This window comes from Mytilus galloprovincialis, chromosome 3 (assembly GCF_965363235.1).
Source record: "Mytilus galloprovincialis chromosome 3, xbMytGall1.hap1.1, whole genome shotgun sequence".
In the NCBI taxonomy this organism is placed as follows: Eukaryota; Metazoa; Mollusca; class Bivalvia; order Mytilida; family Mytilidae; genus Mytilus; species Mytilus galloprovincialis.
Window position 1 is genome coordinate 61,813,856 of NC_134840.1, and position 18,383 is coordinate 61,832,238.

The window sequence follows — 18,383 nt, forward strand, 5'->3', positions numbered from 1 at the left end:
GTCACTGATGAGTCTTATGTAGACGAAACGCGCGTCTGGCGTACTAAATTATAATCCTGGTACTTTTGATAACTATTTGTACTTGGAGTACTGAGTAAAGTTTTATGACCGAGAGCCCATGTCTCGCTTCTTTTTAAATAATGAGATTCCCTCGGTTTTTATATGCTACCTTGATGGGTATTTTCATTGAACAACGGTAAAGTACTATCGTTTGCCTCGTTGGACCTCTTAATCGAAACTCTTGAATATTTGGATTTGTTGCTCTTTTACTCAACAAGTTCATCGAAAACAATAATGTCCCATTAGATAATTAAAAAAATTCTATGAAAAAAAGGAGATAAGGTATGACTGCAAATGAGACAACTATGATTGGAGCCAAATCACTATACAGTCTTCAACAATGAAAAAACCCTATACCTTATAGTCAGTTATTAAAGGCCCAAACATGACAATACAATACATAAAACAATTCAAATGGGAAACCCAATGACCGAATATGTAACAAAACTTTAGTAACTTTGTTCCCTTTTTAGCTCACTTGGCCCGAAAGGCCAAGTGAGCTTTTCCCATCACTTGGCGTCCGTCGTCCAAACTTGGCCACAATCATCATTGGGGTATCTAGATTAAAAAATGTGTCCGGTGACCCGGTCAACCAACCAAGATGGCCGTCATGGCTAAAAATAGAACATAGGGGTAAAATGCAGTTTTTGGCTTATAACTCAAAAACCAAAGCATTTACAGCAAATCTATTTCGAGGTTAAATTGTTCATCAGGTCAAGATCTATCTGCCCTGAAATTTTCAGATGAATCGGACAACCCGTTGTTGGGTTGCTGTCCCTGAATTGATAATTTTATGGAAATTTTACTGTTTTTGTTTATTATCTTGATTATTATTATAGATAGAGATAAACTGTAAACAGCAATAATGTTCAGCAAAGTAAGATTTACAAATAAGTCACGTTACCGAAATGGTCAGTTGACCCCTTTACGAGTTATGGCCCTTTATAGTCAATTTTGAACCATTTTTTCGTAAATCTTAGTTATCTTTTACAAAAATCTTCTCCTCTGAAACTACTGGGCCAAATTAATCCAAGCTTGGCCACAATCATCATTGGGGTATCTAGTTTTAAAAAATGTGTCCGGTGACCTGGTCAACCAACCAAGATGGCCGCCATGACTAAAAATAGAACATGGGGTAAAATGCAGTTTTTGGCTTATAACTCAAAAACCAAAGCATTTAGAGCAAATCTGTCAAATTGTTTATCAGGTCAAGATCTATCTGCTCTTAAATTTTCAGATGAATCGGACAACCCGTTGTTGGGTTGCTGCCCCTGAATTGGTAATTTTAAGGAAATTTTACTGTTTTTGGTTATTATCTTGAATATTATTATAGATAGAGATAAACTGTAAACAGCAATAATGTTCAAGAAAGTAAGATTAACAAATAACTCAGCGTGACCGAAATGGTCAATTGACCCCTTTAGGAGTTATTGCCCGTTATAGTCAATTTTTAAACATTTTTCGTAATTTGGTCCAGTAGTTTCAGAAGAGAAGATTTTTGTAAAAGATAACTATGATTTATGAAAAATGGTTAAAAATTGACTATAAAGGGCAATAACTCCTTATATATATGAGATATGTCTCACCTTTTTGTATTTTTGATTATGCAAATGTTGAAATCAAAATAGCAATACTTTAACATCTTACACAAATTTTATGCAAATATTCAAAGTCCATGAACCATGACTGAGTTACATGTCTAAACAATCTCCATGCAAATGAGATGTGTCAATGCTGATACAACTGCATACCAAATACTATTGACTTATCATATGTCATTCCCAAACCTAAATACAAACATTAATTTGCAAACTATATAAAAGTTTCAAGTCAATGAACCATGAAGAGGGGGTGGGGCTATATAATCTTCATGGAAACAAAACTTGCTAATAATTTTGCATACCAAATATCATTGACTTAATCATTAGCAGTCTTAAACTGATCTAATCACAAACTAATACATGTAAACTAAGATAAGTTTCAGTCATTAAACTGTGACTGAGGGGTGAGGCCAAATATTCTGCATGGAAATGAAATGTGCCAATGCTTATACAACTTAATACCATTTAACATTGGCCTACCACTAATGGTTTCCCTTGAACTGACCTAATCACGAACTAATACATGATAACTTAGAAAAATTTTCAATGTCAATAAAGGGGTGGAGCCTAATTATCTCATGGAAATGAGATATACCAATGCTTATACAACTGCACACCAAATATCTTTAACCTACCATTTGTGGTTACCCATAACCTGACATAATCACAAACTAATACATGATAACTTAGAAAAATTTTCAAAGTCAATAGACCATGACTGAGGGAGCAGGGCCAAATAATCTCCACGGAAATGAGATGTGCCAATGCTCATACAACTGCATACCAAATATGAATGACCTACAACTTGTGGTTCACCATAAACTAGACCTAATCACAAACTAATACATTACTGACGCCATTGCCATTGCTGGAAACAGCATACCTATGTCTCGCTTTTCACTCTGTCAAGGCCAGACAAACTAGAGGCTCTAAAGAGCCTGTGTCGCTCACCTTGGTATATGTGAATATTAAACAAAAGAAGCAGATAGATTCATGACAAAATTGTGTTTTGGTGATGGTGATGTGTTTGTACATCTTACTTTACTGAACATTCTTGCTGCTTACAATTATCTCTATCTATAATGAACTTGGCCCAGTAGTTTCAGTGGAAAATGTTAGTAAAAATTTACAAATTTTATGAAAATTGTTAAAAATTGACTATAAAGGACAATGACTCCTTAGGGGGTCAATTGACCATTTCAATCATGTTGACTTATTTGTAAATCTTACTTTTCTGAACATTATTGCTGTTTACAGGTTATCTCTATATATAATAGTATTCAAGATAATAACCAAAAACAGCAAAATTTCCTTAAACTTACCAATTTAGGGGCAGCAACCCAACAACGGGTTGTCCGATTCATCTGAAAATTTAAGGGCTGATAGATCTTGACCTGATAAACAATTTTACCCCAGTCAGATTTGCTCTAAATGCTTTGGTTTTTGAGTTATAAGCCAAAAACTGCATTTTACCCCTATGTTCTATTTTTAGCCATGGTGGCCATCTTGGTTGGATGGCCGGGTCACCAGACACATTTTTTAAACTAAATACCCCAAAAATGATTGTGGCCAAGTTTGGAATAATTTAACCCAGCACTTTCAGAGGAGTGGATTTTTTGTAAAAGATTACTAAGATTTACGAAAAATGGTTAAAAATTGACTATAAAGGGCAATAACTCCTAAAGGGGTCAACTGACCATTTCTGTCATGTTGACTTATTTGTAAATCTTACTTTGCTGAACATTATTGCTGTTTACAGTTTATCTCTATCTATAATAATATTCAAGATAAGAACCCAAAACAGTAAAATTTCCATAAAATTACCAATTCAGGGGCAGCAACCCAACAACGGGTTGTCCGATATATCTGAAAATTTAAGGGCAAATAGATGTTGACCTGATGAACAATTTTACCCTGTTAGATTTGCTCTAAATGCTTTGGTTTTTGAGTTATAAGCCAAAAACTGCATTTTACCATTATGTTCTATTTTTAGCCATGGCGGCCATCTTGGTTGGTTGACCGGGTCACCGGACACATTTTTCAAACTAGATACCCAAATGATGATTGTGGCCAAGTTTGGATTAATTTGGCCAAGTAGTTTCAGAGTAGAAGATTTTTGTAAAAGATTACTAAGATTTAAGAAAAATGGTTAAAAATTGACTATAAAGGGCAATAACTCCTAAAGGGTTAACTGACCATTTTGGTCATGTTGACTTATTTGTGAATCTTACTTTGCTGAACATTATTGCTGTTTACAGTTTGTCTCTATCTATAACATTATTCAAGATAATAAATCAAAACAGTAAAATTTCCTTAAAATTACCAATTCAGGGGCAGCAACCCAACAACGGGTTGTCCGATACATCTGAAAATTTCAGGGCAGATAGATCTTGACCTGATGAACAATTTTGACCTGTCAGATTTGCTCTAAATGCTTTGGTTTTTGAGTTATAAGCCAAAAACTGCATTTTACCCCTATGTTCTATTTTTAGCCATGGCGGCCATCTTGGTTGGTTGGTCGGGTCACCGGACATATTTTTTAAACTAGATACCCCAATGATGATTGTGGCCAAGTTTGGTTTGATTTGGCCCAGTAGTTTCAGAGGAGAAGATTTTTGTAAAAGTTAACAACGACGACGGACGCCAGACGCCAAGTGATGGGAAAAGCTCACTTGGTCCTTTGGGCCAGGTGAGCTAAAAAGAATACCCTATTTAAGCTGGATCATATCTCTGCTTAGATGACTCTTTTTTTCCTGTTTTTGACAGATGATATTTGCTGCATAATACTGTCAACTTGTTCAATTAATGTGGCCTTATTTTGATTCATGTGTTACCCTAAGTAAAATGAGTGTGCAAGAATGTATAAAATTAAAATTCTCTTGTTTTTTGGTTTCCATTAAAGATAATAATTCGTTTAAGAGGCTGCAATTTTGGATGTTTTCTCTTGTTTATGATGTGATTCTTGACTTCAGGAAAGACAACAGTTGAACAGGATGGAGATTGAGTAGAACAAAACCCCTCAAAGCAACCATTTTCTATCTTCAGAAATATGACATCTGCTCTTGAGAAATTTTTCAGTTATTTTTGTCGGATTTTGAAATATTGAATTGAAGAAATATTCAATTTTTTCTGTTATTGGACATGATAAAGTATAAAGAAATTGTGTTATCTTGTTATTACATATTTTATTCACTTTCATGTGATGATAATCACACATTGTTTTCAGATAAACATAATTGTATAAATATAAATTAGATATGTACAATGTATAAGGAAGTGTTAGTCATCTCCTAGTAAAGTCTGTAAATGATGGATTGAACACAATATAAAACTGTTTGAAATAATAGTCAAAATACATCATAACACTCTATTAAATACCCTTATAAAATATATACCCATGTTATGCTAATGTATTATCTATTTTTTAATACTTCAGAATGCAAACATGAATTTAGCATGCATTTTTTTCATGCTGAGTTCACACGTAATTTGAATTCGATTCGCATTAACTAATTTGAATTATTTTTATTCGCATTCGAAACGTTTTACGTCCTAACGTCAATTCTAATTCGAATTGCAATGCGCGTCAAATTCGCTTTACTGTCCAAACGACGTTAGCTTTTAATTCATATTAACAAAAACGTATTTCTAATGCAAATTGACTAATTAGAATTAGTTAATTCGAATCAATTCGAATTAAAAAAGAAGAGTGTGTGAACGAGATAAGTGAATTCGATTCGCATTCGATGAATTCGAATTAAATGTCAGTGTGAACCAGGCATTAGCTTTCCCTTATTTCACAAAAACATATCTAACTTTCTGAAGTCTTGCATTAAAGCAAAGCAACTTGAATTAACATAATACTTCCGCAAGCAATCAATGGTCCCAATAATACTTTTTTCCAAATTTCAATATGTTCCTAATTGTTTATATAACCATACCCTTATACATAAATCTGTAAAATAATTTTACTTATAACGAAACGAAAAATAAGGATAAAAGATAAAGGGATCCGAACTAAATTCTTTTGACTGACTTGCATATACTAAATTTCTTGCAATTTTTTCTATTCATATTCCATGTAAATTTCCCAATTTTTTTGCAATACATGGCTGTTTTATCTTATAACTATCTGTGCTACACAATATAGATATTGAAATTTTCTTGTCTAAAACAAAGCTGTGCCTCTTGTAGTATTCTTAGTCGAGGTCCCATGGGAACACCAATCTTCTCTAATCTTTCTTCTGTCATGTATGGCAATTCTATCATTCCTATGTGCTCTTTTTCAAAATTCACTGAGTATTTCTGAAAAAAATAAATAATGAGTAAATATATAATCTTTTTTAAAACTTGTTCAAGCTACATATACAAAATAAAAGCATTAAAACTCCCTTTCCAAATGCAGTGATTTTAAAATATTTTCTTTTCATACATTTTTGATCCCATGTGATCTCATTTTCACCTTAAATCAGACTTATTTTTACTGCCTCTTTTGGCACTGAGTAACAGGAAACAGAAAATGTGCCATTTAGTTTATACTTTTAACATTTCATTTTGGTGGCTACCAATTTGACAAGTTTTGTTTAACTCATTATGTTCACCATTGTTTTGCAAACTGTTATGTAACAGTTTTATAATTCAAACAGTTTCTATGAAGTTCAATTTTCTAGCTTCTCTATGGCATATATAGAATTATTTCATATACAATGTATGCAAACGCCTTCTTGAACACTTGATAGTATTCACAGTCTAAGATGAAGTTAGTATAGTACTGTTAAAGTTGTTAATCCAACTTTCTTATTTTCAAGATCATGTATATTTACATCCAAATGCAAATACATACTTCCAAAAATCCAATTAAAATACTTTTTTTATACTCAAGTTTCATTTCATGAATTACACCGTTGTTCATTAAAATTTCAAATCTGGTCTACCCAATTAGGAAATCGCTTAGATAAACAGTTGGCAACCAGAAGCACATTTTTTTCTTTAGCTGTGTTTGAACAAAACAGTAGCTGACCTTGAGGAACCCTGCTTGCAATTTAAACTGGCACCAATCATTAAGTAGATGCGTGACAGATATGAAATACCTTTCTTATATGAAGTTTGCTTCCACACAAAAAAAAAAAAAAAAAAAAGTTGAATTATCAATATAAAGTTAAGATTTCAATTAATCAAAATATTATTATTTTTTATAAAGAGAAAAAGAGAAGGAATTTAACACATGATATATATAAATTTTACTTACTTCATAACCTAATTTCTTCAAGAAAATATTCAATAAAGGAGGTTCTTGACCAAAAAACTTTGTAAGTTTATTAACTCTTCTTGGATTGGTCAATGAAGGTACCCAGCCTCTAAACCTTTCAAAGTCATTTTCATAAAAATTTCCAGCTCTGTTCTTTTGGCTTGCCATGAATTGCTCTTCCTTTAATTCCTGGATTTCTTTCCGTAATGCATCAATTTCATGTGTGACAGAGTTATGGGACCTTAATTCTGATGATAGATGTGCTACACTCCTGGCAAGAGTTACCACATGTGATTCCAGTCGCTGGAATCTTTTGTTAATTGCTCTACAATAAATTTAAAAGTATAAGGTTAAAACGAAATTCATATGAATAAACACACCAAAAGACTTTCTTTTTACTTTTAAAGGAAAACATCTGTTGTTAAAAAGTTGAGCTGATTAAACTAAGGCACATACATGTATTTATCATAATATAGCTGATTTTTTTTTATTGATAGATTGATTGATCAGTGTTTTACTTTGAATTCACCCATTCGTTAAAGTTATTAGGCAAACTTTTATATTAAACACACAAATAAATGGGTAACATATTATTTTCTATTGAATTCTTTATTTGACAGAAATGTACAAACAACCTTAAACTATTCTTCAACTCAAAAATGGCAATTTTGTAACTGTGAATGCATAACTGTCTTATTATGAGGAAACAACAACCACAGATTTAACGTGGATGTGAAATGCAACAATTTTATAACTAACAATAAAGAATATATGTTTTTAAAACTGAACTAGCATCTCCAGAGAGACATATAGAATATCATATGATGAACTAAAATGTGTTTGACAGGAAACCTCAAACACTCATTGCCAAGTGAAATGTTCCAATAATTCTTAAGTCAGAGACAACTGATCAGTACATACTTTGCATCTCTATGATGATGATGATGAGGTCGTTGACTTCCAGCACCAGATTTGAACTTCCTTGATATTGGTCTTTGTAAAGAACTTGTGTCTGAACTTCCCAGACTCCATCGTCTACGGGACTTTACAGTCCCAATTTCTTTTTCTGTTCCCATCTGATGAGACATTTGTTGATACATTTCTTCCAGATTGTTTAATTGATCTCTCATTCTATTCATGTCATTTGAAGCCAGATTTTCATGCATATTCATGGGTTCTGCATCATGAGAATCTACTGTTAAAATTGTATCCTCAATGTCAAAAGGGAGATCACTCTCATTCCCAGATTCTCGGACATCACTTAACATACCAGCTACAAAAATAAATAAAAGTGTTATGAATGCACCAATAACAAGCATATACAAAAAAATTTGTAAGGGTTCCGCGGAACCCAGTGTCTCGCCTACTTTTGCTGTGAATCGCAGGCTCAACAAAAATGAGGAAAAAAATCAATTACAATATTCCTCTTGATACAATCTTTTGATTGTGAGAAGCTTCTGTCCAAGTTTTCTAAAAATCCAGGATAGTTTATGAATCTAATAAATGTTTTTAAAACTTTAACTGCAGACTGTACATGCATGACATGTATGAAATGTTAACTGGAAGAAAATCTAAGTCCATTTAAAAGTAAAATACGGAAAAAATGGATTTATTTTACAAAATTTACTTCTGGATACTATCTTATGATCATAAACAAGCTTCTGTCCAAGTTTGGTAGAAATCCAGTATAGTTTAAGAAAGTTTTTAAAATTTCAAAAACTTTAACCACAGAGTGAATATTTGTGGATCGCCGCCACCCCGGAATGTAGGATTGCTTAGTCTCGCTTTTTCGACTAAAGTCGAAGGCTCAACAAAAATGAAGGTATAGTTCCACCGAAAAAAATATCAAACTCAAGTTTATCAAAAATTTGTAGAGATATGCAATGTTTCTTATAAACAGTGGATTTCGACAAGCTCTTGTTGTATTGCACTTTTTCTTATTCTATTTTTAAATCAGCAGACGTAAAAGCTGCAGCTTTTTCAAATACTTTTCAATATTGGCATCCAATTCTACTTTACAATCTCTGATATCTTAAACATTTAGGTACCAGTCTTGTATTACAACTCCAGTTTCCGGTGCATGTCAAAACATGGAGGGAAACAAAATACATGTAGTGCTTGTTTTTCTGATTTTTTTTCTGAACTCAATTTTTTCTGTTTGATTATAGGTTTATGCTGAATTGAAACATATATATAGACTTTAAAAAAAAAATCATGCATCTTTTGGGGATATCAATCCAGGAAAGTGGAAGGATATCATGTTTACTGGAAGTGGTGCGGCCTAGTAAAAATAGCAAACAGAAAGTAGAAAAAAAATGTTTTGACTTCAGGACTTTTTATTCTTCGTGGCAAGCCCCCCTTTTTTTTTTCGATTAAATCACAATTTCACATTAGTATATACATGTTATGAACATGAAATTTTTTTTCTATGTATCATTTTTTATATTTTTATTTTCAAAGATCAGCTGTTTTGCATGTAAGCCTATGGAGCAGTCAATTACAAGACTGCAACCTTTAACAGTTTATTTGACTAAAAAAATATTGAGTTATCTCCCTTAACACATTAAAACAACTTCAAACAAAAACTAAATGTGTTAATGAAAACATAAATGACCAAACCTCGATAAAAATTCTTAAATTATAAGTAAGTCAGACAATTTTTTATTGTTGATAAAGGAGAGGTATTTTGACTTTTGTGTATAAAACAAAGGAATAACCATAATCTTTTCAAAAGTGAGTTATCCAAAGCAAAGACAAATTGATTTATGATAATGTAAATAGTTTAAGATATATACAACTACATGTCAAAAGTCTGTTTATCAACTCCAAGCATAGCAATATACAGATTTTTGACTTTGGAAAAAAAATATTGCTTAAAATCCTTACCTTTTATTCCAGAAGATACATGTTTTGATGTCTGTTTTTGTTTTGATTTTTTATCTGCCCTATATGTAAACTGGGATCCAGATGCTCGCCTTATTCTTTTTTCACCATTAGTTCTCGTTGCAGATGTCACTAAATCTGGAGTCTTTGTAGAAGACAAATGAGTAGCACTATTTGAACGTGGAAGTTGTGGCGATATCTGTGGACTAGATCTATTGGAAGAATAATCTGAATTAGATGCTGACAATGGAGGTAGAGGTGGCGTAACAGATCGGGATGAAGGTTCGGAATTATAGTCAAAAATACTAGATTTCATATCTAATATATCCCGATCATCATCAATATCTTTGTGGTTGTGAATGTCAAAATTTGAATATCCTTGTTTGACTTTTGCCGATTTTTCACCATAATCAGGATATTTTGATGATGGTCCTAGAGCTATCCCAGGTGGAGATTGTGGCGATGAAGGTGATGATGACACAGACAGTTTTTGATTTGATGTAGGTTTTCCAAATGTTTGAAATGACACATGATTTGACAGTACTTTATTGCCATTGCCATTGTACTGAATTGAGGTATTTGACCCTTGCCCTTGTGTGCCAGCACTTGAACTTTGTCCCAATGGACTATGTCTTCCTCCTTGACTAGCACCAGGTTTATTTGAAATCTCATTATATGCAGGAGTGGACGGAAATTTCACCTAAAAATTCAAAATATTCTGATTAAAAATATCATTTAAAAATATTCAATTTAACTAGTTAAAAATTTAATTGATGCTAAATATCAATAAATTTAGAAATGAATATTTAGTGATGTTTACACTTCAACCAGGAAATCAATTTGTAGAAAGCAATGTAATAGATCAAAGCTTAAATGTACTTCATATGGGTAACAGTCACAATAAGGTTGTCAACGATACAGTGCATTTCACTGATTATGTTTGGTTTTGCTCTTTAATATAACATGTAACTTCCATGTTTGAAACAAATACTTTTTTTAAAATGATGAATTAAAATTTCACCTCTAGATGCGGATTTTCTCCCTGTGTTGAAACCCATTGGTGACCTTGGACTGTTTTCTGCTCTTTAACAGAGATGTTGTCTCTTAGACACATCACGCATTTACATTCTCAATTTTATCAAATATAAAATTTCCTATAAAAAAGGACAAAATTACTGTATTTAAAGTCCTTGTGGTGTACTTACATGAAAATGTGATGGATAACTGGACGGCTTTGCCTGCTGGTCCTCCATTCTAGTTTGATGTACACTATGAGGATCATCAAGTCTATTGGGAGGAAGAACATGAGGCATGGGATCCTCCAGTCTGGACAGACCATGAGGATCAGGACGGATACCATGAGTATCAGGCCTAGTATGTATGATCCCTCGGTGATCAGGAAAGTTATGAACACCAAGTGAATCTGGACGGACATGAAGTTGATTTTCTGAAGGGTATGATGTTGGTCCTCTTGATTCTGGTCGTATTTGACCTCCATATAATTTATTCCAAGCATCTCTTAATTCAGATCCTGTTTTCATTCCGCTGTTAAACAAAGTATAAAAGCAAGAGTATAAAAGATGTCATAAATTTTTTTAAAGTTCCCTTTGTACTTAAAGTATAAAGTGTGTGCATAAGCCATACCATGAACCTTTAAATTACATTCTTACTTTCTATACATCAAACAAATAAGGTTTTCATGGTATGTAAATAACTTTCCATTATTATCAGTAATATAATTCTTTTTCATCTTATACATGTATTAAGGTGAAGAACATTCATAAGTAAAAAAGGGATGCATTTGCGAATATGTCACACAGTATAGCTTTTTTAAAATTATGAAGCTCTTACTTATGTCAATATATCAAGAAGTTCGTTATTAAAAATTTGCAAAGGAAATTCTAATATGGGCATCAATGAAAAGCATACATGTATGCACCAAACAAGAATATAAGAGACACATCTGTAAAATGTGTTGCATAGTAGATTTTTCCCAAAATTAAGCTCCCATTTGAAGCTGCTGAGAAATGAGACAGGAGTATGTAACAGAAACACTGTACAGAGGTAAACCAGAATATGCCCATTTTGTTGGAGCTGCTTATATTGATTAAAAAAGTTCTCAATATCATGAGTCTTTTTAAAAAAAAAAACTCAATTCTAAACAATTTAAACATTGAAAAGATTCTCTCTACCTGATAGGAGGCCCAAGATTTTCTCTGCTTCTGTTGAGCTGCATTTCAGGCATAAAAGCTGGATTATCCTGTCCTCCTGGTCGTAAAGGTCTATCAGGGGGTCCAGTATGTCTTACTGGTGACTGGTCTAGTTGTCTGTCTATCAAGGCATCTGCTCTAGAACCTTGCCATCTTTCATTGGGTCTGGATGGCTACAATATTTATCAAATTACATTATAAATCAACACAATGCTATTTGTTTTTCTTTCAAATTACCTGCATTACTTTAAAAGCACATGAAATCAAAACGATCATTTCTTTCTGATTATTTGATATTTTTGTGAACTATATATTATACTTTAATAGACTATTTCAAGATCAAATATTATTTTACTGCATTGACGTTTAAATTAGAAATATGATTGTATCACTTGGTGTAATGTTCATTCAAACTTTTCATTGTTGAACACCAAAAAAGAGAGTCCAATTATACTCTGCAAAGAATCCTAGTTTAAGTTTACATGTCTAAAACCATTTAAATCAATATTTTTTTGTATTTTAAAAGTTCACTGCACTGTAAAGAAAAAGGCTTTAGATAAATTATATAGAATAGCTTACAAGTATATATCTGTCTTCAGTTGAATACACACAATCTAACAATTTCTCAAGCAATACATGTATCACTAAAAAATCTCCTGATAGTATTGACAAAACAACAGCTTACCTAATTAAATATTTGAAGAATTATGAGTACCTTATTCAAATCTTCTGATAATATTGAATCTTCCAAAGACATTATAAATCAGATGACAGTCGACTGCCAGAATTGTTTATCTTTACTGAAGTCATACACAACGCTATGTATCACCTCTATAAAATGTTCTGGACATTTAATTCTTAAATCAATACATGTAATTTTTAATTGATTTTAAAAGTCATAAAAAGGGGTATGACTTAATCATTCATAAAATGCATTAAGACTTTTAAAAATTTGGAAGTGAAGCATTAAGTTAGGAGAAGGTTGTTTACTACTACGTTTGAAGTCTTTGAAGTAAAAAACCCATTTCCTCTCACACTCTTTTCTTCTTAAAAAATTCTTTTCAACCTTTCTATTCTAACTATAAACTACTATAAACCTCCAAATTTACATAGATATATATTCAAATCATTTCATTCACTATGTGTACCGATCCTTCAAAATTACTAACTACTTAAAAACCATTATATTCCATTCAGCAAAGAAATGTTATACTTTCATTCTTACCTTTTCCTATAAAAGGAATAAATAAAATTTACAAAAAATATTTTGAAGGACAAACTTTCTTGATAGTAGATGAATGAGGGAATGAGGGAATGAATGGATGAATGAAGCAGGAAATATATTTAAAAAAAGTATATTCATTCAAAAATGAATGACTGAATCAATAAATGAATGAATGAATGAATGAATGAATGAATGAATGAATGAATGAATGAATAAATAAATAAATGACTGAATGAATGAGACATATTTATTATAGTGGAATAGTTAAGAGAACACAATGAGGAAATGTAACCATGAAATCAAAATATATTGTGTAACTTTGAACTTCAACTGATTATGCAGAATCCATAGTGGAATAACTGAAACATGTATGTTGTAGATAGAATTTATGTGACCCTCATTTATGCATGTATTTGTAACAAACAAAGATGTGCTCAAATTTACAGACAAACTTAATTATTAATACATTCTTATGTTTAATTTGATCAGAGGAGACAGTTATAGGTTTTACTCCCATCTTACGTTAATATTTCTCATACTAAATTATAAAAGCTAAGAAATTTATTAAAAAATAGAATGGATGATCAAAATATAAAAACTAACACACAAAAAAATAATAAATCTAATTCTTTTCTTCCCTTTTTAAAAAATTGAACTTTTTTTGTTAACAAATACTATATAGACTTACAATGTATGTTTGTTGACCTTTACCACCATATTTTGGGATGTCATTGTAAGCTCTGCCTGATTGGTCAAATGGTATAGCACTCTTTGGTCTCGGTGGAGGTTGTATCAATTCTCCATCTTCAAAACTTTTATTATTCTGAAAAATTAAATGCAACATTGCCTAATTTAAAAGTAATCAAAACCAATGACACAACTTTTACGCGGAATATCTTGTGAAATAGCAATTGAATATTACATGGATATAAACCATTAAAACAAACAAATTCCACCCCAAGATACATAGATACTTCAATCATAGAGGGATATTACATTTAGATTAGAATTTCTTTTATCATATCATGTAAATATATGTTAGTGATCAGTGAAAAAAAAGTCCATATCGATAAAAGTGAAAGGTTAGTGAAAACTTGTTAATCATTCTCATCTTTTTAGTTCCGCATATCAAATGGTGTCCTTCATAAACAGGCTTATTTTTTTCATATCTAAATCCACTGAAGGCTTGTCCCAATCAATACCATATTTATTTTTTCTAAACTTGTCTAGTACATGTATTAAGGTTGACTTCAAAACTTACAACATTAACATGTGCAGGTGCAACTCTTCTGTGAAACAGTGAAAAGGGTGCAGGTTGCTACGACAACAGAAACATATGCCAGATTAGTTTAAGACAAACTTTAAGGATTGTAAACAACATTTCTTTCCTCAAATACACTGCATTTAAAAACACCACTGATTATGAAGAGAGTCATCATGTAAAAAACATGACATTATTTATCTTTAAATGATGATTATTCCAATGTTGAAATGGTATGCCTTTGTATGTCCTATATTGGCTGACAGTGATCAGAAGAACTATGCTTGCAACAGAATTGATTTTAGCAAGGAGAACAAAATATTAACTAGGTATTATTATTGACTTTTGATTATTTAAAATCAGATAACAAACTTTCAAGTATTATGAATATTTTTTAAATGCAGTGTAAAAGAGACTTTTAGAATGGTAAACTTACATCTCATTTAGAGACGAAAAAGTAATATATTCATGACTAATTTTTTGTTTTAAACTTATAATGATCATGAATAGATTTTGTGTGCCACTATTAAATGTAGAATCACAGTTATTTCAAAATTTAGTAAAACATTGAAACATGAATCAAAAGCAAGGGTTAAGAAAAAGGATCAAAAAGGTGTTCTTGCATAAAATCCTTGAAATTTGTCTTAAGTACAAAAGATTAAAGAGTGTGAGTCATAAATAGAAGAGAAATAAATTCATAATTAACATAATGTGTTATAGATTAAAAACATAATAAATATTTGTATACTATATAAATAAATTAAATCATGCTATAAAACAAAGCATTTGTTATTTTAGTCCAAATATAACTCATTACAAAATAAATTTGAAGTTCAATTATTTGATTATAATTACATGCTTAAATTAATTTAACAATCATGCACTGAAAAACAATTAAAGCATAATATTTTGAGAATCTGATATTTCTGTCAATGTATTTCAAAATGCATATTAATTAAATATATTTTGCAGCTTAACAAACATTGGTCAGCAGAAAGCATAAGTGTGGAAGCAGACAAATGTCTCTGTAGATGACATCTAATAGAAGAGCACACATAACTTACTGTGGCAGGTGTTCTAGGTGTAGGAGGTCCTGTTATTAAGGACTTTAATCTATCTTCAACACTCAATGGCTAAAAGTATATAGATTCTTTGTCTTTTCTCATTGTTTAGAACTAGCTTATTACCTCAAAAGGAGATTTTAAAAGCAGATTTTTCTACATCACACAAAGCAAAAGAGGTCCTTTAAATAGAATATTTTCTTCATTAATTTTAGACCAAATATTAATTTTTTTCATTGCCAATGGACCAAAAAGATTTAATAAGTCTTTTATCTTTTTACTTTGTTGACAAAGTCTTTTGATCATTTTTCTGTAAATATAATTAGCAGTTGACCAATCTAAACTCTCAATGTGTACTAAGTCTTTGGCTGTACTGCCCTGAATGGGATTTAAATTTAAATTTGAAACAAAGTACAACATCTCACTTCGATTCAACAAAGCTAACACTAATAACATAATGCAATGTATTATCAAAATTAAAGAAATTTTCAGTTTGAAATTATCATAATAAATTAACATAAAATGTTGCATCTAAAAAAAAAACTCAACAGAAAAACCAAACTAACACCAAACCAGGTAAAAATCATAATAAAGTTTTCTTCTACCAACATAAAGATTTTAAGGGAGGTTTATAACATATCAATTACTAATGAGAAAGCAAAATGTATTATATCATACCATTCCAGTTGGCTGGACATCTGCCCATGCATTTGTCACCCCCTGTCCTCTCCCTGGGGGTTTAGGTGACGGGATGGGTTTGGCACTATGTGGTCTGGGTGGAAATCTAACTTGTTGTTGCTGACGTCTCTCCTCCACCCCTGACTGAGATACACCATTCATTGTTATCTCTGTTGAAGACTAGAAGAAAAATACAATTTATTCTTTAAAAGGGAAATAACTCAAACATAATCTTGAAAAGTTATTTGTTCATCGGAACTTTAATAATATTAATGATTCTTAAAGAATGTTGAAAACATTTTACTTTGTTGCAAATTTTGAGAAAAGAAAATCTGCAATAAAGTATTTTTCTCAAAATTCCAGCTTCACAATCATCAAACAGCAAAACAGCTCTCTTTTAAATATAAAATGAAATATTTATCTAAATATTTAGCCTAAATTGAAAGTGTAGATTTGATTTTCACTTCTTCATTACTTGGACTGAGCTGGAACTGGTGCTTTTTCTGTATATATGCAATGATTTAGAAATGCTTTGTTTAGGTTACATAATTTCTCCACTTATTAAGTTTTCCTATAACTGAGACATTCATTTCCAAACAACACTTACAGCAAGCATTCCCGGTAATCCAGGATTTGTTGGTCTTACATCTTCTTTAACCATAGATCCTGGCAGAAGATCCTCTGCTGGGATTATAATTCTTCTTTGGTAAGTAGTCTGTTCATCTAAATTAAAAAACAAAACAGTATGAATAGACAATTTTTGGTTCCGTGTTGTTTTCCTTTTGTTTTTTATCTTATTGTTTATTTTCTATATTAATACTTTTCTTTATTTCAAATTGTTCAGACTCTTATAAAATTTTACTTAAGAATTGAATGTTTCTATTTGTAAATTCATTGGGGTGTAAAAGCGTTGACCGAAGTACATTTTGTATGAAGCGCTTGCTCTTCATTAAAAAATGTGCGCACAGTCAACGCTTTTACAACCCTATGAAGTTACAAAAAGAAGCATTCAATACTTATAATTACATTTTTTAGCTATGATCATGAAAACACGAATTTTATAATTTTCTTATTTAATTCACCTGTGCACTTCATTGTGGGACCACGTGTTATCATGAATGATAAGTTTTATTGAGTAATGCAATTGCTTAAGAAATAACATGATATGTGCAGTTAGCCAATCAGAATAAAGTATTATAATGAAACATACATCTAATGTGATTATTTGAAAATAGCAAAACACTTCATCTAACTACCTAGAAAATGTATTTCCAACAAACTTTCAGAATAGTAAATCTTTCAGAAACTGTTGCCTCGTAAAAACTTTGAAGAAGTGAAACAATCAAAAGTAGTTTTTAAAAATAATGTGCTTTGTCAAAAATGAAATCTGCTGTTGATAGAAATAGCACCTTTTCACTAAATTCGTCTTTTTTCTTTAAAGGTCAACAAATTATAACTGATCAAATATTGTCCAGCCTCATGTTTACTCATTTAGACATATATTCACAGAATACATCTAACACTCACTGTGTTTGACACAATGATTGTACAGTATAATCTGTCTAAACTTTAGTCCCAGGGGTTTATGTAACTGAAATTTTTAGGGCACTTACTGTAAATTCAGAAATTATTGCATGCATTTATTATTGCGATTTTGTCATTTTCTACTAAAATGTTATTCTAATTTTTGCAATATAGAGAAAAATCCAGTTTAATTCATAAAAAATATTTCAAATGCAAGTTTAAATTATTGCGATTTTTAACCCTGTTACATTTTTCGCAATAATAAAAACATCACAATAATTTTCTTTAACATGTTTAATTCACTAAGGAATCCTGGTCAAGGAGTTCAGTTTATCTACAGCTCAGATTGGACAGGTTTTACTATACTAGTTTTGTACTTTACAATTAGGCAAATCTGTAAATAATTCTAATTAGGGAAAAAGAAGATGATAGACTAACTATATAATGTAAAACAAAATAAGTTCAAAGAACAGTGCATCAAATGATAAATGCATATATGCCACACTAAGCAACCTTTTACATACTAGATGGACTAAATCTTGACCTTACATTAATCTTTTAAATGAAATTGCTTTACAAAGAATTCAAGACAGAAGCAAAACTCTACTTTTAGAAAGAAAAGCAGTGCATAT

At 31.2% G+C, this 18,383-nt stretch overlaps 1 protein-coding gene across 6 annotated transcripts in view; it reads right to left on the minus strand.

The window, feature by feature from the left end:
* Positions 1-4,822: 4,822 nt before the first annotated feature.
* Positions 4,823-18,383, minus strand: part of LOC143068562 (uncharacterized) — a 37,109-nt gene continuing 23,548 nt past the window's right edge. For 4 of the 6 annotated variants that reach the window (XM_076242722.1, XM_076242721.1, XM_076242725.1 and 1 more), the window contains 11 exons: positions 16,835-16,950; positions 16,228-16,407; positions 15,553-15,621; positions 14,489-14,545; positions 13,916-14,050; positions 11,985-12,175; positions 10,998-11,337; positions 9,796-10,492; positions 7,831-8,182; positions 6,910-7,234; positions 4,823-5,966 (listed from right to left, as the gene is read on the minus strand). In XM_076242722.1, coding sequence (XP_076098837.1) covers positions 5,799-5,966; positions 6,910-7,234; positions 7,831-8,182; positions 9,796-10,492; positions 10,998-11,337; positions 11,985-12,175; positions 13,916-14,050; positions 14,489-14,545; positions 15,553-15,621; positions 16,228-16,407; positions 16,835-16,950 — 2,630 coding nt within the window. In that variant the 3' untranslated portion in view covers positions 4,823-5,798. The remainder of the gene's footprint in view (positions 5,967-6,909; positions 7,235-7,830; positions 8,183-9,795; positions 10,493-10,997; positions 11,338-11,984; positions 12,176-13,915; positions 14,051-14,488; positions 14,546-15,552; positions 15,622-16,227; positions 16,408-16,834; positions 16,951-18,383) is intronic. The other 2 variants (XM_076242723.1, XM_076242724.1) reach the window with 2 other exon arrangements.